The sequence below is a fragment of the Diospyros lotus genome, chromosome 4 (assembly GCF_014633365.1).
Source record: "Diospyros lotus cultivar Yz01 chromosome 4, ASM1463336v1, whole genome shotgun sequence".
NCBI lineage: Eukaryota > Viridiplantae > Streptophyta > Magnoliopsida > Ericales > Ebenaceae > Diospyros > Diospyros lotus.
The window spans coordinates 16,443,818-16,466,320 of NC_068341.1; the positions used below are offsets into that span (position 1 = coordinate 16,443,818).

A 22,503-nucleotide genomic window follows, 5' to 3' on the forward strand; every position below is an offset into this window, starting at 1 on the left:
GAATGTTGGGGTTCGAGAAAGGTGGTGCTTCCCGAATCCCAGGATTCGAGAAAGCTTTCTGGACTGTTGGATTCGAAAAAAAATGATGATTCTCGAACCCTGGCATTTGGGAATCATCATTTTTCTTGAACCGATGCTTTACCAATCATATCATATGAAAATGATACTTATTTGATTTTTGTTACACATCCCTTGGTCGTGAATGATTTTCTGATTATTATATAACTTGGAATTAATGATAGTCACAAACTTATTGAAATTTGGGTTATGACAATATTATAATGAAATTAACAAATAAAATATGTTTAAGACTAAACACGTGATATAATAAATTCACACTATATGAAAATAAATATATTTGTGCTCCTAACCATTACTCTTAAAACAATTACTAGCATTACCTTTATTTAGATAAATGTATTTATGAAAATGGCACTTCTACGTGGAGTTTGTACGTTCCATTTTAATATATTACATATTTATTGAATCAAGATTATAATAGTTTTAATGTGCAAAACATTAAAACTCAGAATATAAATGGAGTGTAAAAATTCCATGTCCAAATAACATACAAATGTAGTAAGTGTATTATTTTTAAATAATGTCATTTTATTGTATCTTATTTTTAAATTCAAAATAATTTTATTAAATGATAAAATATTTTTAAACACAATGTATTTATCAATAACTAATAAAAGTATTTGAAGACAAAAATATTTGTTTAAAAATAAAATATATTTATACATCTTAACTAGTACTATGCTTGTACCTTTTAAGGTGGGTCTGGAGCTTAAATATTGTATTTACATGCAGCCATCTTTCTTTTTTCTTTTTATGTTTTGCTTCTTTTGTTTAATTTTTCATTTGCTAACGTAGAATAAAATTTCAATATAGCATTAGCATTTCAGTAAAGTTTCAGTATCCTCTATATTTGTTACAGACATAGCATTCCTTCCAATGCCTCCTAAACCTGGAGTTCGGAGGCGCTGGCTGCCTCTGAACCCAACGCCACCAAACCTTGGGTTCAAAGGCGATGTTGTTTCCGAGTTCGATGGCGGTGACCAATCCGAACTTGGGGTTCGGAGGCGGTGGCCACTGCCTTCGCCTTCACAACCCCCTTGCTGGAGGTGCACTCTTTGCCTTCAGCCTCCAAGTTCAAACCTTCCAATCACAAAATATAATGTACAAATTACCTATAAACTACTTGGTGAGATGAGGTAGATCGGGCGCAGAACAGAGAAGTGACGGTTGTAGAGAAGGGGATGGCGGCGAGTGGCTATAGAGAAGGGGATGTGCATGATGTATGGGATGTTTGGAGGATAATTTTGGAATGTAAATGGTTGCAAAAAATAATAATAGATGCTATGAAGAGTAATTATTAAATTTATTTTAATTATGACTGTGAAGAGTAAAAACGTGGGTCTGAATAGAATTTTCCCAACCTTAAACATATGAAGGGTATTTTGAGGAAATAAAAATATTTTAACTGTTAGTAATATCAAATTTAGTATTTGCTTAAATAAGAGTAATATGTCTAAATGAGTAGGGGCGGTGAATTAAGTAAGATGGAATAACACACATGATATCCATTAGATATCCAGCCTTTTTCTTTTTTTAATAAAAAGAAAAAGTTACACGCAAAAGGAAGATTTGTCTTCAGAATTCTTAGAGTAGTTGCTCTAAATCATGAAGTCAGATTCTAGCAGAAAAGATTATATTGTTACAAAAATTGAAATTGAGGAGCTAATACTAAATATTTTAGATACCCTTTTGTTTAGTTGAGCTAATGCTAAATATAAATCAAGAGACATAAAAATGATATTTGAATTAGCTACACATGACATGGGGGGTTTAAAATTGCCCCATCTTAGCTGCATATATATGGCTTTGTCATTACCTGCACATGGAGGTAAAACAAAAATATGAATCAATAGGCATAACACATTAAATATTTCATATGAATCAATTACTGTCTGGAGCCATTATGATAATTTTGAACATTTGAAGGGGGGAAGAGAGGCTGAGAGTACCCTTTTGTCCCATTTGATTGATCATTTGTCATCTCTGCCCAATTAGTTGTACCTGCTACAACTATTATATATTTTTTGTATTTATCTAATATTATAAATCCAAAATTAGTAATTATTTTAAAAAGGCAAAATGCTAGTCTTTGATTTGCCATATTTATTTATTTTTTGTGATTGTGTCGAGTTCTCTGAACATGAAGGTGAACTGATAATAGCAGCACTATATATTTTGAATGGGGAATTACCAAAATAGTTAAATAAACAAATGAATTAGGGCCAATATATTATTAGCACTAGTCTTTGATTTGCCATATATTTATGTGCTGATTCTTGGGCTGAATTTTTCGTCTCCGCACTTTGTCCTTTCCTATTATTATCATTATTATTATTATTATTACTTTAAAAATATTTTATATAAATCACAAAAATATTCAATGGAAGGACAAAATGACATTTTTGGCTGTATATGAAAACTTGAGCTTTTTTATGTCCTCCTTCCCCGGCAATGGCAATGGCAATGGCATTATTTTTTTGAAATACTTTTTATAAATAAATTATAAAATTCTCTAATGTGTGTTAATAATAACAATTGTTTTATTTTAATTACTACATTTTTGTACAAAACTTTGTCGGCGTTTACCGTTGAAAAGAAGAGGAAACATTTTACAGAAAAATAGGAGACAATTTGGATAAATAAATAAACTAAAACTAAAACTAATAATAACAAGAGTACAGGAGGGTCAAAGAGCAGTCGTATTTGGCTGTCTTCTTTCTTTCACATGGTTTTGTTGCGCCATTGCAAATTACGGAAGAAGTGGCGTGTAATGGTTGAAACCCAACGCAAGCCCTCCTCCGGTGGCTCTATCCGAAGCTACCCTTTTGATGGTTGACTCCGTTCCGATCGTCGCCGGCCGGTGAGATCTCCAGGAGCTCTTCGTCTTCTTCTCAGCCACACAAACTGGTAACCTCAAAACCCTGTCTAATTTCAACTCTTCTACAGCAATGACTTCTCTTCTGTTGTTGTTTTAAAGTTTCCTTTGGTTCGCCAATTTTATGTTGAGAAAATTTCTCCTAGAAACCGATTTATAGATTTCCAGCGTACGTGTGTTGTGTTGAAGAAAGTTTGTGGGTGAATCGGGCCCAGCTGTTATCATTGCAAAATTACTGCTCTCCAGTTCCCTCTACTTGAATTGATTTCATTGAAAATTCTTTTATTCCTGGATTAATTGATCTCTTTTGGAGTCAGAAGGGTGGTGTCTCTGTCACACTGAATTCTTCTTTAATGCATATAATTTAATACACACACAACATGTACGGGAGCTTTCTGAAATAGCACCATCACAAATCTTGGTGTGTTGAGCTATTCACACGCTTTTTTACATTTGGGATTTTGGAAAAATTCATGTAGCTGAGCCCACGGTGGGATTAAGGTTTTATATGTTGTTGTTGGGATTTTGAAAAGTGATGCCTTGCAAGAGATGAAAATTGTAACCTTGTGGAACATTTTTAAGGTAGGTGGCTCTTTGAGATCTTCTTCAATGACATTTTCTTTGCAATTAAATTGGGTAATTGTGTCGTTCACAATGAAAAATAATTAAGTTTGGATGATATTATGATTTTCTCATTGGTCAACATCTGCAATATTGTATTCAGCTCATTGCTTTTGCTTGCATTTGCATTTGGAATGGCTATGCACAAGTTGTTAGTAGTAATATAGTCACACAATCAAATAAACAGATATACTTTTTTGTTCTCATAATTGGAAGAAGCCAGAGAAGTTCCTGTTCAATTTTCTCCAGCAAAACTTCGTCCTGGATCTCCTAATTGAAGTGCCAAAGAGAGTTGAAAGCAAAAATCTTTCCGTTTACAGGCTGATGACATTTATTGAGAATGTGAAGTCAACCGTGGGTTACCAAAGATTTCTAGGTTTTTGTTTTATTTTCTTGGGATCTACAGAAGTGGGACAATTGGAAAATATAAGGCCCAAAAATTACTTAATTTTCACTTGATGGTTGTGACTAGATGAAGTGTTCTACTAAGTCTCAGAGAGATTAATCTCATGTTGGTTGCAATGCATGCTGAAATATCAAAAATTCAATCTTAGGGCCTCTTCAAAATTGAAGCATTTAGGGTTATATTGGAATAGACTTTGGCCTCTCATGAACTGCAGTTGGACTTAATGAAGCTGTTAAATAAAGGGCATCTCCAGTGCATGAGGCTCCCCTCTTTGCGAGGGTTAGGGAAGGGTTGTTCCTGTATGCAACCTTACCTTTTCTTTGCAAAGAGGCTATTTCAACCACTTGAATGACCAGCTACAAAGGAGCAATCTTATCATTGCTATCAATGTTTGCCCTCAATGATGCTATTAAATAGATGAGAAAAAATTGAAAATCTCTTATTTTCTGACTTGCTTTATGGATTTCCTCAAAAAGTTTTTGCATGCATTTGGGTAATTTACATTGCCTGTATGCTACTTGTAACTGATGGGAGTGATATTTGTCCTAAATTTTTTTTGATGTTGGCAGTTGAATAAGGTTTGTGATATTTTGTCATATGAAGAATGGCCCATTCTCTGGGATTTAGAATTTGTAACTGTTGGCATTCTACATATTCTCTTGAGAGTGAAGAGAGCAGAGAGGATCTATGACGTGAAATAATGATCAATTGTTCACAACCAGCTCATTGAAAAGTTTAAGCTCTTGAAGTGAAATGTAACTCACATATTTTTCTTAGCACTACCCCTCACATGGTCACATTAGCCATGAACGTCAATGCATATTTGTTTGGAAGTGAATATACTTTTGTTTTTAGTTATAAAGGACCAAGGGAGGTGGAGAGTATAGCTTGCCTGCTTTGGTACCTGTAAATTGTTACCCAATAAAGCATCAATTTATTTAGAAGTTTAAGCTATTTAGAAGGCTGTAATTTATTTATTTTGACAAAAATGTTCAATTGTGTATATTGGTAATATATTAGCAATGTCCCAAAAGCTTTAATCATCTATTTCATCTTTATTTCTTTGTTTTCTGTTTGTTTTGTGTTTGGTCTTTGTCTTAACTAGTGTCTACCCCTTCTAAGAAAGAATCGTCAAAAGAAAAAATTTATAGAAGACCCACCTATGTGATTCTATAGATTGTATTTAGACTGTGTGTAGATTCTGGTTTTGTTTTTCCTTTTGAATTTGATTTTCAAAAACTATTCTTAACACTGATATTTTGGTTCTGTTATTCTGTCGTTCTTAGTATGACAGTTGTAATTGTTTTTCAGGTTCTCTTTTAATGTTGGAATTCCCTTTCTTGAATTTGTGGAATTACAGTTTCTAGCATACTCCAGCTCTTGCTGAAAAAAACAGGGAGTAGAAACAAAACGTAGGTTACTGTCTTTTACTTATTCATCGAGCTTTTTTTGGGTAGAAATTGTTCTAATGAAGTTTCATTTGTCAATATCCAGGAAGACTGCTTTCAAGCTATGAGTGTGGATTCAGAGAAACCTACCTTAAATGGCATTGAAAATCCTTTGATATCAGAAGAGCAGCAGGGAAAGGTATAAACTGTATAATAAATTGCATGCTTCCCTAGTGTTCGTGAAACACTTCTGCTCTATGTTGAAACTTAATAATTGGCAGTGCAAGTATTACTCTTAGAGGTATTAAGAAGATTCATCAACTTCAAACTTTCTGATGTTTGCAGATTAATGAGGTGAGAAGGGCACTTGGGCCATTGCCCTCAAAGTTGTCTATTTATTGTTCTGATGCGTCAATATCCAGACACTTGAGAGCACGGAGTTGGAATGTCAAGAAGGCAATTAAAATGATAAAAGAGACCTTGAAATGGAGAGGGAAATATAAGCCAGAAGAGATTAGATGGGTAATCATTTAGCTTGCTGTTGATTTTTTAAATATCTCTGAATCCATGAATTATTTTTGTGGCATTTGATTCCTGATTCAGTTTAGCATGGAACTTCTACTTTCTTGTGATGAGATTTCAGCATTCTGATGAGGCTGCTAGGTTTGCCAAACTAGTAGACCATTCTCATATTCTCTCTCCAATTTTTGGGTCTGACTAATTTTTCTTTCTCTGCTGAGAATGTTTTGATAACAAGGATGCCATTCTCAGTCACATCCCTTTGACATATACATACATTATTCTCTTCATACCGATTTGTAAATTTTGTTCTATTCAAGTACCACAATTTATTAATTGTTATGTTGGGATCTTCGATTATTATGGTGCTTGAGAAATAATTGTTTGTTTAATAATGGAGTTATTTTTTTGTGGAGGGAAGGAGCTACATGTATGTGGGTTACACACATATCTTAATATTTTGTATTACTTCTGATGATCTTTGTCGTCTTCTTCTTATTGAAGTTTTTGCATGAAAATTTTAATTTGTTGTTTGTTTGATAGTTCATAATATTAATTTTGTTCAATTCTAGCATTGTTGATATTTGTCAAGGTTGTTTTTCGATCTTTAAAATAGTTTAGTTTATTTTATGCAGGATGAGGTTGCCAAGGAGGCAGAAACAGGAAAAATTTACAGGTCAACTTATGTAGACAAGCATGGGAGAACAGTTCTTGTCATGAGACCAAGTTGCCAGGTCAACTTTCCGTCATGCTTGCTCCTGTCTCTGTAAACATAGTTTGCAGTTGAAACTTGCCATAGGAAGAGATGCTTCTTGATATCTGGTTATATAGATTATCTTAATCGTCATAGATCTGTCATTTTGAATTTCAAAAGTAGCTCAAATGGTTCCTATCATTATGAGTATTATCATTAGAATGCTACTCTTAGCTGATAAATGTAATGTTTGCTTTTTGCATATTTTCTAAGTGCCTGGTTGGATGAGCTTTCATTTTCATTTTCTGTTTTGAGTTCTCGTTTTCACTATTTTGAAAATGAAAACAGAAAAATGGGGTGTGACTACTCTTTTTAGTTTTCAAAAAATTTTGAAAGCAAGAAAAAGTTGTTTTCATTATTCTCATTTTGGTTCCTAACAGAGTTGTTTTGTATGTTATGTTTGGCCTGGTTAGTATCTATTGCTGCTGTTCCTAAAATTCTAGTTTAGAAAGGATGATCAATGCCTCTTCTCACTCTTCCTTAACACATCAAGCATTTGTTTTACTGCAGAACTCAAAGTCTGTTAAAGGACAAATTAGGTACTTGGTATATTGCATGGAGAATGCTATAATGAATCTGCCACAAAACCAGGAACAGATGGTCTGGCTGATTGATTTCCACGGCTTCAATTTGTCTAATATCTCCATCAAGGTGACACGGGAAACAGCCAATGTATTGCAAGATCATTATCCTGAGAGGCTGGGCCTTGCAGTATTATACAATCCGCCCAAGTTTTTCGAACCATTCTGGACGGTACATCCATTTACCTTCTTCCATTTTTGATCTTATGAGTATCATCTTAACTTTTGATATAGAATTGTTTCTGCTTAATAATAATGAGTAATACAAATAGACTTTCAAATGGTCTTTGAGTAATGTTTTGCACTCTAAGTTAATAGATCTTTTAGTCCTAGAGTAAATTGTATATTAGTTTCCGGTTAGATAATTGATGTAGGACAGAGAAGTAGAAATAGGAATTAGTACTGTTTATTTTATTTCTTTTGTTTTACCTTCAGTTCTTCTTGGTGTTGTTTCATTTTCCTAGGCCTCTATAGTCATCTGTCCTTTCAGTTCGTATCTCTTTTTGTCCACTATCATCATAAATGCCAACAAGCATGCCAACAAGCTTGCCTTTTCCGTATCCATGTTTCTGCCACCTCATTCAGCAGTTTCTTTGAGTGTTCCTCGGTCTTTAAGCAGCTTGAGAGCACCAGACAACCCTTTCCTAACAGTTGCTTCATGAGTCACTTAATCTGGTACCATCTCCTCTTTACCCTCAAAAGCAGGGGATCCCTCTTAGCAGTATGTTTTACCTGCGCCCAACCATCATCCTTCTCTTTTGTTTCTTGATCCAAGACTTTCGGTGCCTCATCTTCTTCCATGAGAACGTCTTCACCATCAAGCTGATGGCCCCGGACAGATTTTTCCATCTCTCTGAAGATAACCTTGTTTTCTTGGGTTGCTCTAGAGTCTAGATGCAGGGTCATGATCATCTGCAGTTGAATTGCTGGCAGTTGAAGAGGCACAAGGAGGGCAATGACCAGATGCTGCCACCACATCTTGCTTCTTGAGAGCTAATTTTCTTGCTCTTTCTAATGATTTATGGAGATCTTTGTCATCATCGCCAAAAACTTAATTATCAGCTTCCTCTGTTTTGACAGCAAGAGTTTGCTTCAGTTGCAGAGCTTTAGATGCCTCATTGGCTTTGGCATATGCAACTTGGTATGCATTAATTCTTATTTCAGCCTCAGATTTCTCTTGTTCCTCTCTATGGCCTGCCTCCTTTCATCATTTCAAGAACCAAGATCCCCAATTCCGAGACCAGCAGATACAGCTTTAGCTTGGCATCTATATCCAGCTTTCCTTTTTTCATCAAGGATTTATTTTTCTTGGGCTTTTTTAACTGAAGCATTTCTTCATGAGTGTAACAATCAGACGCAATTTTCAGGGATGAACTAAGATCTTCAGATTGATTGTTTGTTGAAACCCCCCTGTATTCTTCCCTGGAGATCCTCTAGTTTCTTCTTGGCATCACCACTGAAATGTCCACTTGCGTCTAGAGTTACACCCAAGTCAACAACTGGATCATCATATTGTTGAACAATCTTCCTTTCAGAACCTGGCTCATCATTATACTTGTCATCATAAATCCTCGTTTTCTTCTTTGCAGCCTTATAGGCCTCATCTCTCTGCTTTTTCTTTCTAATTTCTGATTTTTTGAGTACATCCGTCTCCTGATTGATGTCCCCATCTGCAAGTATGCTCTGATCTTTGAGTGTCAAAACAACTTCCCCACCTTCAATTACTTTGTCAAGCCCATGAAGAACTTTAACCCCTGCTAAATCTTGAGTAGTATGCTGAGATGCAGCCTCATCTTAAATTAATATTATTCTGCTCCTAGAACACCTTCTTGAGCTGCAATGCTTTCTCCTTCTCAGAACTCCTTTCTTGTTGAAACTTACGGCATCTATTAACCCAGGTTAAAATTTCAGAAGCTCTGTTAGACTTAGTCATCAGTCTTTCTTCCTTCATCTTTGAAATGCGTTGTTCAAACTCCAAGGCAGATGCCAATGCTCCACTGGGTTCCATCAGCAAGTTGTTGATGCTTAATGGACTGGTAGACTTTGATTCTTGATATTGATTTGAATTTTAGTTTATTCTTGGGTTCTTGTTATTTGCTCTGCTTCAATTGATATCAGAGCTCTCTCTCTTGATTGTGCTGCATCAATAATAGTATTGCACATTATTCTTAAATTTCAAATATGTCGAAACTTAATATTCTGTAGACATTTACAGAAAAAAAAAATTCTGTAAATGTATTCTACTTATAAAATTAAAAGAACAATGAGTACCATAGAAAGATAATTTTTATTGGAAGTTGTTGCATTAAACAGTCCGTGCTTTGTGAAATCTAGGACATTCTCATCCAAGAGCTTTTTGCTCTCCTTGGGGGAGGGTTTCTAATTTCAACTGATAACTGTACCTCCCGCTTATTAACATCTTGTAAATCTTCTTCAATGGTGTCAGATCACTGATTTGACTTGGGTGTAATTCTCGTCTGTTTAGAGGAGAATTAGGTAGGAATAGTAGAAAGAGGGAGGGAATTGGAGAATTGAGGGGAGAAGGATCGAGAAAGAGAGAGAGAGAGAAATTAGATGGAAATCAGAGAATAAGGCAATTCAATTGATTTTTGATGCCTTCAAACTGGGTCGGGACCCTGCTTTTAAAGTGGTCCACAGCTAGGGGATTGGTGCCAAAAGCGGTTACTCCCGCATGTACAATGCGCTCCCTTAGTTACAAGTTGCTACAAACACACACACATTACCATATCATGCCCTTACAATATCATTCTTATTTACAATAGATCAGCCTAGATATGTGACAATTTCCCCCCTTTAAACTATTTCTTGTCCTCAAGAAATATGCAGTAAGCTGGCTGAGCTAGGAAACTGCCTAAGGAGATCTGGGAGATACTCTCAAGTGTTGTTATCTGAATGGAGGGCCAACCATTGCACTAGGAGCTGGGTTAAGGGGATCCCCTGTTGATAGATGATCCTTTTGTCCAAGATGGCTACTGGTGCCGCTGCTAGTTCTTCTTCTCCTACTTGAGGGGGAAGAGCTTGGCTGGCCATGTTACTCCCAGCAGATTTCTTGAGTAGGGAGACGTGGAACATTGGGTGTATGTGTGTTCCCTCAGGTAACTGTAGCCTGTAAGCCACCTTCCCAACTCTAGAAATGATAGGATATGGGCCATAGAACTTGGGACTCAGCTTGGAGACCAGCTGCCTTGAGAATTATTTCAAGTGGGCATGGCTGAGTTTCAGGTACACATGATCTCCTTGTTCAAACTCCCTTTCACTCTGTTTCTTGTCTGCTAGCTACTTCATCCAGTTTTGAGCCTTGGCTAGCTCAGTTTTAAGAGCTTGCAGGGTGTGTTGTTTACGCTGTAGATAGGCATCTACTGCTATCATTGTAGTAGGCCCATTAACAACCAGTAACAAGTTAGGCTTGTAGCCATACAAAGCCTCAAAGGGGGTCATGTTAATGGAGCTATGGTGGCTGGAATCATACCACCATTAAGCCAAAGCTAACCATTTATGCCACCCTTTAGGTTGTAGGAAGTAGAAACACCTCAGGTATGTCTCTAAGCATTGGTTGACCTATTCTGATTGGCCATCTGTTTCTAGATGATATGTTGTAGACATGTGTAACTTGAACTCTAGGGATTTCATGAGCTCTTGCTAGAAAAGAGTCGTGAAAACCTTATCCCTATCTGAAATGATCGTTTGAGAAACCCTATGTAAACTGACCACATTATCTATGAAGAGCCTGGCTACTTCTTGGGCAGTGAATGGATGAGATAGGTTTAAGAAATGGCTGAATTTTGTGAGTTGGTCTACTACTACAAGGATATAGTCCTTCCCCTTAGACCTGGCTAATCTCTCCACAAAATCCAAAGTAATATTAGCCCATGCTTGAGCTAGAACCCCAAGGGGCTGTAGAAGTCCTGGACGTGCAACGGTTTCATGCTTGCATCGTTTGCATGTATCACAACTGAGGACAAGCTCCATCACATATTTCTTCAAGTTAGGCTAGTAGAATACTTGTTTCACCTTCCTGTAGGTATTTTGAATACCGAAATGCCCTCCAATGGGTGATTCATGTAGGGTTTGAAGTATCCTCTTCCTTAGGTTTTCACAATCCCCAACCACCAATCGACCTTGATATCTCAACAATCCATTGAGTATAGTGTACCCCAGTCTACTATTTTCATTTATACTCAATTGCTCCAAGAGTTCCCTGGTCCATTCTCCTTTCTCATAACTAACTGCCACTTCTTGGTATCTGTCTGGTACCACTACAGTGATGGCTGCATTTGATCCTTCTTCTTGGCATCGTGATAGGGCATCAGCTGCCACATTTTCCTTTCCCCTCTTGAACTGAATCACGTAATTAAGCCCCATCAATTTGGCCATGCCTTTCATCTGGAGGTGTGCGTGTAGCCTTTGTTGTAGGAGGAACTTAAGGCTTTCATGGTTCGTTTTGATTACAAACTGTCCCTCTTTTAGGTAATGCCTCCACTTTTCCATTGCCATGAGCACTGCTAGTAACTCCTTATCGTAGATGCCTAGGCCCTGGTGCGTTGGGGCTAAGGCTTGACTTAAAAAAGCCAAAGGATGACCATCTTGAACTAAGACAACTCCCACTCTGGTGCTACTAGCATTTGTTTCCAAGGTAAATGGCTTGTTAAAGTCAAGCAGCCCCAACACTGGAACCTCACTTATGGCCTTTTTTAGTTGTTCAAATGCCCGCTTAGCCTTCTCATCCCATTTGAATCCATCCTTCTTCAATAATTCTGTGAGAGGCTTGTTGATTACCCCATAATTCCTCACAAAGTGCCTGTAATACCCGGTTAAGCCCAAAAAGCCCCTCAGGACCTTGACATTAGTGGGTCTAGGCCAAGGAGTCATAGCAGCTATCTTTTTTGGGTCTGTGCTAACTCCAACACTAGAAATAATATGCCCCAAGTATTCCACTTGCTTTTGGGCAAAAGCACACTTGGACTTCTTGATATATAGTTGATTGAATCTAATGACTTGAAATGTAGTTCTAAGGTAGTCTAAGTGTTTGGAGAACGTGGGCCTATAGATTAAAATTTCATCAAAAAACATAGGCACAAACTTTCTAAGGTAAGGTTCAAAGATATGGTTCATTAAGGCTTAAAATGTGGCTGGTGCATTGGTCAATCCGAATGGTATTATTGTGAATTCGTAATGGCCATGATGGGGTTTAAAAGTGGTTTTGGAAATATCATTGGGGTTCATCCGGATCCGATGATATCCTGAATCTTAGGTCAAGTTTAGAGAATATTCTAGCATATCTAAGTTCATCCAACAAGTCTTCAATAATAGGGATGGGGAATTTGTCTTTGATAGTTATGGTGTTAAGTTGACGGTAGTCAATACAAAAGTGCCAAGTTTCGTCTTCCTTTTTCACTAGAAGGATGGGAGGCAAAAGGGCTTTTGCTAGGTTTGATTATAGAATGGGCCAACATATCTCTCACCATTTTCTTAATCTCTAATTTGAGCTTTGGTGAGTATCTATAGGACCAAATGTTTATTGGTTCTGAATTGGGTTAGAGGGTTATGGAATGATCTTTTGTCTTGTGGGGGGTAATTCCTTAGGTTTTGCAAATAAGTCCTGGAACTCAATCAACAATTTATCTAATAAAGCCAAGTCGTGTACCTACCATGGGGAGGGTGTCTGATTGCTGTTAGCCATCATGCATTGCCCCTCATGCCCTTCTTGATCTTCCTCTTCCTTCTTGGCCTCAATCGAGAATAGCTGAGCTACTTGTGATAGCTTGTACTTGAACAATTTCTGTAGCTTCTTTCCTTTGATCATCTTACAAATTCTAGTTTTCACATCCCCTTGTAGTGCTACTCTTCGGCCTTCTTTCTCCAAGGTCACCTCTATCTTGTTAAAATCAAAACTAATTAGGCTTACTCCTTTCATCCAATCGACCCCCAACACTATGTGGCATCCCCCAAGTTTCAACAACCTCAAATCAGCCTCAAAGGCTTCCCCTTGCATCATCCAACAGAATCCCAAGCAAGCAGATCGACTTAATACTTTACTCCCACTAGCAATTGTCACCGATAGGGGTTGAGTATTGGACAACTCTCAATTTATTCTCTTAGTTGTTCCTTCGTCAATGAAACTGTGAGTGCTCCTACTGTCAATTAACACCATGAGAGTGCTATCTTGTACTCTCCCTTCCACCTTAATGATCTTAATGCTTGCCCATCCCCTTAATAGCATGCAACAAAATGGCCCCATTGTCTTCTTCTAATTCATTCATCACTGCTATTGTATCTTCTCCCACATCCTCATCAATCTCTCCTCCTTCCATCAAGAGAAGTTGCCTCTTGCATTGGTGCCATGGGGAGTATATATCCCCACACCGGTAACATAAACCAGCCTGCCTCTTGTGCTCCATAAGTCTTCCTCCTTGCTGAACTGATGGAGCCGGTAAGGGGTTTGCTGGATACTTGGGCCTCAATTCAGCTTTGGTCAACTCCATCCCTTGCACACTTCCTCCTGGTGGGATCAGCCCGTAGGTGCCTCCCCTTCCTTGAAAACTCTGTTTTCTCATCAGGGCTTCCATTGTTAATTCCTATAATAGTGCATCCTCCACTACCTCCTGCACAGATCTAGGCCTCATCTTTTTCACCATGGATCTGAGATCATCGCTCAGTCCACTGATGAAACTTGACACGAAATACTCTTCAGTCATATAGGGATTCCTATTGAGCATTAGTGATTTTAACTCCTCGAACTTGAGCTGATACTCATGCACCGTCTCACTCTACTTCAGCTTGTTGAATTCCTCCACTATATCGACCATTCTTTGTTCCCTAAACCTTTCACATAGGCCTCGCAAACTCCTCCCAATTAGAGCCATCTCTCACCCTCGACCACCCTTGAAACCAAACATCTCTTATGTCATTCAGATATGCTACTGCCAAAGTAACTCTCTGGTCATCAGCTACCTGATGAATGTTGAACAATTTCTCACACCCCCTGATCCATCACCGGGGCTTCATTTCATCAAATACTAGCAATTCTAACTTTGGCACCGGAAAATTTGAATGCCCAGCATTCACCAAAACTTCTGGCCTTCTCTCCACTACATTTTCACCTATCACTACCGGATCAAACCCCAATTCAGAATATCCGACCACTCTCTAACTAGTGCCAATACCCAGGAGTATTAGATTCAATCTCTCACGTGGGGAAAATCAAGAGATGGCCTTACTTGTGCCTAGCTCAAGAACATGAACATGAATTGTTGCATTTCATCACAGACCATGTTACTGTGTTCCTGCATCTCCTCACGAATCTGGTTGTGCATATCTCCTCACAACCGATCCGTAACATCCTCTAGCTTCTTGTCCACCATGACTCCCCTATCATTTCTTCCATGGATCCTACCCGATTTTGCACCTCCATCACCATGGCAGTCACCTGCTGCAACTGCATCTCCATTTGTTTCATGTGGGTACCGTTAGCCATCGTAATTGGATCACCGGAAATGTCAGCCAAGGATGAGCTTTGATACCGATTTGTCAGATCATTAATCTGACTTGGGGGTAATTCTCGTCTATTTAGAGGAGAATTAGGCATGAATAGTAGAAAGAGGGAGGGAATTGGAGAATTAAGGGGAGAAGGATTGAGAGAGAGAGAGTCAATTCAATTGATTTTGGATGCCTTCAAACTGAGCGGGACCCTGCTTTTAAAGTGGTCCAAAGCTAGGGGATTGGCGCCAAAAGCAGTTAGTCCCGCATGTACAATGCGCTCCCTTAGTTACAAGTTCCTACAGATATAACTTACCCCCCCCCCCCCCCCCCCCCTCCCCAATATTACCATCATGCCCTTACAATATCATCCTTATTTACAATAGATCAGCCTAGGTACGTGACAAATGGGTTAGTCAAGCCATCTCATCAGCTGACAGGATGTGCAAGGTTTAAAGCATATATGTTTCAGTTTTGATTTCGATAAAAGACTGCTAACTTTAGATATGATATGTTCTAAATCATCTTGGTTGGCTGATTATATCTATATCTACTAGGCGATTTAGCCAGCCACGAAAAATGTACAAGTTTGCTTTGCTGCTGATAGCCTGCCTTTCTTGAGAAACATGTCTCCCTAACGAGGCCTATTTGTTTGAAGCCATTGCTGCTTTTCTGGGAGCAAATTTTCCTGGTTTATTTTGTACCTTAAAATCTTCTGTGATTGCAGGTGGTGAAGCCCTTTTTAGAGCCAAAGACGGTCAACAAAGTGAAGTTTGTTTACTCTGATGATCCTACCCAGAAAATACTGGAGGACCTGTTCGACATGGACCAGCTTGAGTCTTCATTTGGTGGCAAAGATATGACAGGTTTTGACATCAATAAATATGCCGAGAGGATGAAAGAAGATGACAAGAGGATACCATCTTTTTGGGCAGAAGGGAATGTTGGTGAGGCAGCCCATCAGCCAGCCCTCACAATCGCCAGCAGTTCGAACCCTATGATGTCCGACTCTGATTCTGACACCTTGGATGAGAAAGAAGATAAGGTTTCATCTCATGAGGGTGATTCAGAAGAAGTCTACCCGGATGATAATTTGCCGGTGACAAACGGTAGCAGTAATGCCCCTGCTGAAGTGTAGTTGGAAGGGATGACAAACAAAACTCAAATTTAGTAATATGAATTGTTAACTGACACAAATGGACTAAACCTTCCCAACTTTCTAACCTTTGGAAGTTGCAAGCCATCCCCACAATTGTTTGGTGGCTTTCTGAACTCTTATTTGTGTGATAAAAAGGCATGGTAAACCCTAATTTCATGGCCTTGAAACATTCTCAAATGTCTCTTTCATAGATTGGGATGATCTTTCTCCACTCCCCTTGTCTTTTGCACGAACAAGGCAGAAAAAGAGAAAGTATGCATACTAACCTTATCTTTAAGTTTAATATTTATCATATTTGACATGAATTCTTTGTTTTGAGCCAAGTTGGGCATTCGGAACAAACAAATCCATAACAGCACGATAAACACCACATATAGTTCAAGATCTTATTTAAAAACAGCACACACATTCAATTTCATTGACAAATTTGAACACTCTGTTTGGATTATGTATTCAAAACCTTACATAATTTGACTATAAAACATCTTATGATCATCAGAAGTCTACTACTATAATACTTTTGGCCTAAGAGGTCCAAACCGCAGTCCTAATAGATGCACCAAATTAGATATGCTTGGCACAGGAGCCTGTTTTCCCTTTCTACACACAGGAAACGCGAACCAGGACTCTTGGAATATCATACAGAAGTTCAAGCGCAAGATTCAACTCACATTGAATATTTAAATTTATATCACAGGATTAAACTTTCACTACCTGAGACAAAGAACTACCCCTAAAGAAACAGAATTGGGCTCGATTAACTACTGTCTGCCTATTTCTATCCCGTAAATAGATGGATCGTGACAAGTAATATAGTGATGAATAGAGTGTCGTACCCACAAGAACTAATTTTTAATACTTACTCTAATTGATTTAACCTTAATCTAACACATACATTAACAAAGACTTCAACCGTAATGAAAACTAATTTATTAATAAAAAATGCAACTAGAACAATTTCTTTGATTCAAAACTCACAAAACTAAGACATTAGAGTTTGTGAATCCACCGTCGGCCTTCTATGGTTCAATTGTTCATTATTCTGATCTTGATATTCCTTATCTTAGGTTGAAAATCGATGATTCAATTACAATCAAAAATCTCTCTCGATGGTCATTCAATTCTATGTATATATATGAGATTAACTATCTACAGTCAACTTTCAAACATATAAACATGCATTCAATCATGGTGATCATCACAAAATGATTTCATAGGACATAACGATATCTCTACCTATTATAGGATCTTACGTTGTTTGCTACCATGTCTAATCTGTATTGAATTTCTCGAAAACAATACAAATCACAAATACGTTTCAATGGTGATCAGGCATCAAAACCGCATTATGAACATAACAACCAATCAACCCGGATGAACAAGAAAATAACAAACCGAGTAACTTTAAATCAAACCATTAGAAGTCGAGATTTCATCATTCACCCTAGTTATAAACACTTAGCAATGCATTCTTACAATCAAAAGAAAAAGAAAAGAGTCAGAATCCATAACGGAGATTGAGAAAGAGAAAGAGAAAAAGAAAAATACAACCAAAAGTATAGTTTGCATTCTTTCACGCCCCTTTAATTTTTTGTCGACTTCTCTTCCATCAAAAACTACTTCAAAACTCCAAGATGGAGCCTTTATATAACAATCCCTAGGGTTTTCGAGTCGTGCTTTGTGAAAACTCTCGTTTCTCATTGAATTGGACGAAGACGAGTCGAAATCGCGCTTTGAATTGAAGTTCACAACTCTACCACGGTATGCTTGTTGCAGCAGACCCATGAGCTCTAAAAAAAAATTCCTAAAGCAGTCTTACAGCAGTATCCATAATGTTGTAAGACCGTGAACTCCAGAATTTAACTCTTATAGCGGTCCTACGGTGAAATGCATACTGTTGTATTCCACTGGAGTTCTTCCTTAGCCTCTCTCTTGTTCGTCTTTCACTTTTCGCTCTTGTTCCACTTTCATTTTCTCCACTTCATTTCGAGGTGATAGCTAATCATGTCTTCAAGTTTTATTTTCACTCCTATCATGTATCGAAATCATTTCTTTTTGTTCCATATCCGCTTTGCATGTGATGTATACTTATATTGACAATATTGAGCCTAAAATGAGTAACAATCATGTTCATTGAATACTTAAATGCTAAGATTGAACAACTAAATAAGAGTGAAAAATATATTCATTAACTACCATACGAAATTATATCAAAGAGCATAATCCAGCTATATGATCTACCATCCAGTCTAGCCTCTATGTTTGAGAAAATGTGCTTATGAATGCCAGCTTCTCTCATCTTGGATACAACACCCAATGGGCATGCAGATTGGAAGTGCAACACGACAATATCCTGCAAAACCATTACAACCGTGATGCTAGATTAGAATGAGAGTGGGCTAGAAGTTAATGAAAACCAATAAATTCCCAAACCTGATTGAATCCATCACTTGAGCATTACATCTTTCTGCCTGTACAGAGCCAAATTCTATTTTTTTTTTTTTTAGGGGGTGGAGAAATATCAGCTTGTATAAAATAAAAAAAGATATAGCACTATTTCCTCTCTATCTTTGGTACTACTTTATAATTTTCTTTTTCTCGTCTGCTTACTTTAATTGTAGATAACGTTATATACTGATAGAAATATAATCAATTTACCAGATTTTTTTTTTAATTTTTTAGTTTTTGTTTTTTGTTTCTTGTTTCTTTTTTTTTTTTTTTTTTTTTTTTTTTTTTTGAGATATCATTTGACATAGTAGGGTATTCTCCATGGTGCTAGGTATATGAGGCAAACCCATGACCTCCACTTTGTTAGGTTGAGGAAATCCCTGAGGGCTGAAATTGATCTCTAGGGCTATCTGATGGGGGAATTTTGGCGTTTTTAAACTGACAACTGGGGCTACAGATTGTTTAGTAGGATCCAGTCCAAATAAAGCTATTACTGCATTGACAGATATTTTGGAAAATAAAAAAAGAAGGGAAAGAGATCCTGCCACTTCTCTCTCAATAATAGAGGAACACAACTACTGGTAGCCATAACCATTCCAAGCCTTCTTCTCAGGGAGGAACAAGACAACAATGATGATGATATCAAACCTTTATCTCACTATTTGAGTTCAGTTACATAAATTCTACCTCCCCATTTGTCTCTATCTATGATCTTATTTTCTGGTAGACAAAGCCATTAATTCAATCGATGGACAAATCTTTAGCTTCCTAATTCATCTCAAGAACCGATAGGTAAAATTTAGAAATATGCAACATCAACCCCAGCAGTGCTAAAATGTCCCACAAATGAGCTTCTCTTCTTCAGCCTATTCACAACCACATGAGTAATGTTCATTTACTAAATAACATTTCAAGAAATGCCCCAAAGGTATGCTTGCACTAATTATGATGGACATAGCGATCAAAATCATATTAAAATACAAGGCAAAACTGCTGAGCTTAGTGTATATATAAACCCCTGCTTCAGTAGGTCCAACTGGGCTTCCCCTTCTCATGAACTTTCCTTCTTCGAATATGTAGAGCGGAGGTACCCCAATCGATAGTTCCAAGTCAATAACCTAGTGGAAGAAACTAAATGAACTCTCTCCCATAATCAAATCAGAAATTGTTGGACAGTGGTCAATACCCCACTCCCACTGGAAAATTCTATGCCGTGGACCGGGCTGAGAGAGCGCCAACTTACATGTCAAGGCTGTAAAAATTTAAAAATAAATTAAATTTCTAGCATCTTCTTGAATCTCTCTTTTTTGGGCTCTCTTCGTCTCCCCCCTCTTTCTCTGTCTAGTATTTTCTGCGTGTTCTTTAGTTGCGTCTTCTTGACGTTTCTTACATCTCCTCTAGTTACGTCTCCTTCGATGTCTGCTTAATAAAATAATTTCTTTATTTATTTATTTAAACTTAATAAAAAATATTTATACTACTTAAAAAACATCATTGAAAAACACTTAATAAAAAACATCAATATATGTTAAAACTGAATTATTATTATAATTGAAATCTTGTATATACAATGAAATATAGAATAATTTGAACTACCAATATGATCAAATCTTGTATATACAATAAAATCTAGAATAATATAAAGTAGCAATACAATCAAAATCTTACATATAGAATTGAAATTAAGCATTTTTAGTTAATCTAACAATCAAAATATTGCAATTTTAGCCATAGCATTTGAAATCTTGCTTATACAATCAAATACAAAATATCATTTTTGATACAAAATCACCAAACTTCTGAATTTATCATGGTGTATCATTAGCATGTGTAACCACATGAATCTTTCTTAGGTGAACTCTTGATGGCTATTGATAGATGAAATTAATATGAGAATACTCGTGTTTTTACTGAGTGTCTTTCTCCCTTTTCAATATATATATGGTAGTTTACAAATAACTATAGAGTTTTATTTATATAGAAACTATAGTTGGGATGAGAGAAAGGAATATCATTCAGGTTTCCTTAATAGGTTATTTCATTAAGTGACTCAATAATTTACAAGCATTTCTATACTTTTTTATATTATACATAAATAAATGTTGAGATAAATCTAGAACCCAAAAATCTAATTGAATCACTTTAAGCAAGTTTTACCGACCTAATCAACTTATTTTTTACAATGCAAAATTCCAATTAGTGGTAACACATTTATAGAAAAATACTAACATCAACTTCTTATCCGATTGGTCTATTTTTGGACAATTTTCAATAGACCCAAAAGTAAAAGCAAATCACTTTGATTGGTTTTTAAAAACTCCAAATCAAAATTGACAACAGTTTGACAATTTGGGTTGATTTTTTTCTTCTTCTTAATAACCCTAGAATTGTGGCAAGTGGTAACATATTATTTGTAATATTGTTGAATTAATTAATTATTTTTGAAACTTCCAGTAATTTCTAGTTGATGCAAAATTTACATGGCTGCACAAGTCTTTCGTTTGTTTGTTTTTTACCCTGAATTAATCCTGCTATTTTGCCCTTTTGAGGTGGGTAATAACTAATAAGAGAGACCATCATCATCATCTTCATCATGAATCCTTTCGTGTTTGAGCAATCAACTTGGGAGGTTGGCTGCTTGTTGAGAGATGGATGAAGCCTTCTCTTATTATTAATATCCCCAAACTCTAACTTACTCATAATTAATAAATAAAACGGAAAGATACTAAATAATAAATAACTGTTAATGCCTTTTTAATGAAAAGATAGAATAGAACGTTACAAAATTAAAAGATAATTTGAAAAACTATATATGAAGACTAAGTTTTATTAAAATACATAATTAATTTAGTTTTCATCCATTTCTTTCTGACCTCTCTCACATATAGTATCTATTTCTTTCCATCGACTCTAACTCTCATTTTTATTTTTATTTTTCAATTGCTTTAGTATCCTCAACTATTAATTAATGACAAAGATTTGGGATGTGAATTAAGGAAGACGTTTCAAATGTTAAATATAAATTAATTAGAAACATGCATTGAGAGAGAGAGAGAGAGAGAGGTGGCGTACGTACGTTTTCATGAAGAAATGGAGGAGAAGACGAGAAGAAGTTTATTAGGGGCTGCCATTTTGGGGATATGTTTTAGTTTGATTCTCTTTGTTTTTGGGAGAAAACATCGCCACCATCATCATCAACCTTTTCGTGTTCGAGCAGTCAACTTGGGAGGTTGGCTCGTCTTTGAGGGATGGATGAAGCCTTCTCTTATTACTAATATCCCCAACTCAAACTTACTCGTATGTAATTCACTTCACCTAATTCTCTTCTCCCTCTCTCTCTATATATATAATTTCAGTTTTTATTTATGAATATTATTTAATAATACTTGTTTTATGCAGGATGGGACATTTTTCCAGCTTAAATCAATAAAAGCGGGGAAATACATTTGCCGAGATGAAAATGGAAGAGGATTTGTGCTTGCAGGCCAACCACGCCCTCCAAACACACTTTTTAGAGTGAGTTAAAAGTCTCTCTCATGTCTTTGTGCATTTTATAATTTTAGTAAGGGTAAATTAAACTCATTGATACTTGAGAATTTGTTAAAAAAAAAAAAAAGCATAAAGTATCCATGATTTCTTGGAAAATAGATTGTAAAAATTGACCCTTTTTTTAATTTTTTTAAATAAATAAATTTTAAAAATTATTTTTGAGATCTGTTTAAATTTTCCTAATTACTCTAGTGTTTTCAAAAAAAAAAAAAAAATGACACCTATTTTTCCTTAAAGTTGATTACCTTGAAACAAATTAAATTGATTAAAATTTTAAAATATCCTTGGTAATTACACAAAAACAAGAATATAAAAATAAAATACTAGCCGGGGCTTGAAAAATAGACAAAAAATCAAAAACTTGTTAGAACCATCCTTTGAAATTGTTGTATATAACAATAAATTTATAGTTATAGAAGAGTGTTCGTCTTAAATCTCTACTTCCTAAAAAAAAATATTTTTATGGACACGACATATTTCTTACATGATCGCTCTAATGTTTAAGCCAATCTTAACTAAAAAATAGAGAAATATTTAAGTAACTCTTTTAAGAGTTCTTGTATACTTCAATTGGAGGAATGACTCCTTATTTATAAAGGCTAAAATTAATATGTGGAGGAACATC

The 22,503-nt window shown here is 36.3% G+C and overlaps 1 protein-coding gene and 1 pseudogene across 2 annotated transcripts; one reads left to right on the forward strand and one right to left on the reverse strand.

Moving 5' to 3' along the window:
• Nucleotides 1-2,774: 2,774 nt before the first annotated feature.
• Nucleotides 2,775-16,058, forward strand: LOC127800368 (uncharacterized). 2 transcript variants are annotated; one of them, XM_052334945.1, is made up of 7 exons: nucleotides 2,775-2,988; nucleotides 5,295-5,395; nucleotides 5,478-5,570; nucleotides 5,717-5,893; nucleotides 6,526-6,624; nucleotides 7,155-7,397; nucleotides 15,450-16,058. In XM_052334945.1, the coding sequence occupies exons 3-7, from the start codon at nucleotides 5,496-5,498 to the stop codon at nucleotides 15,858-15,860; spliced, it is 1,005 nt and encodes a 334-aa protein (XP_052190905.1). In that variant the 5' UTR covers nucleotides 2,775-2,988; nucleotides 5,295-5,395; nucleotides 5,478-5,495; the 3' UTR covers nucleotides 15,861-16,058. The 2 variants fall into 2 exon arrangements, with proteins under 2 accessions (XP_052190905.1, XP_052190906.1); XM_052334946.1 differs by lacking the exon at nucleotides 5,295-5,395.
• On the reverse strand, nucleotides 7,617-9,385 carry LOC127800367 (SART-1 family protein DOT2-like; annotated as a pseudogene).
• Nucleotides 16,059-22,503: the final 6,445 nt, after the last annotated feature.

Bases quoted from the DNA above. Each gene is read 5' to 3' on its own strand.
- LOC127800368 (XM_052334945.1), top strand. From the start codon at position 5,496: ATGAGTGTGGATTCAGAGAAACCTACCTTAAATGGCATTGAAAATCCT. The intron at 5,571-5,716 runs GTATAAACTGTA...TGATGTTTGCAG, and splicing joins CAGAAGAGCAGCAGGGAAAG to ATTAATGAGGTGAGAAGGGC. The intron at 6,625-7,154 runs GTCAACTTTCCG...GTTTTACTGCAG, and splicing joins TCATGAGACCAAGTTGCCAG to AACTCAAAGTCTGTTAAAGG.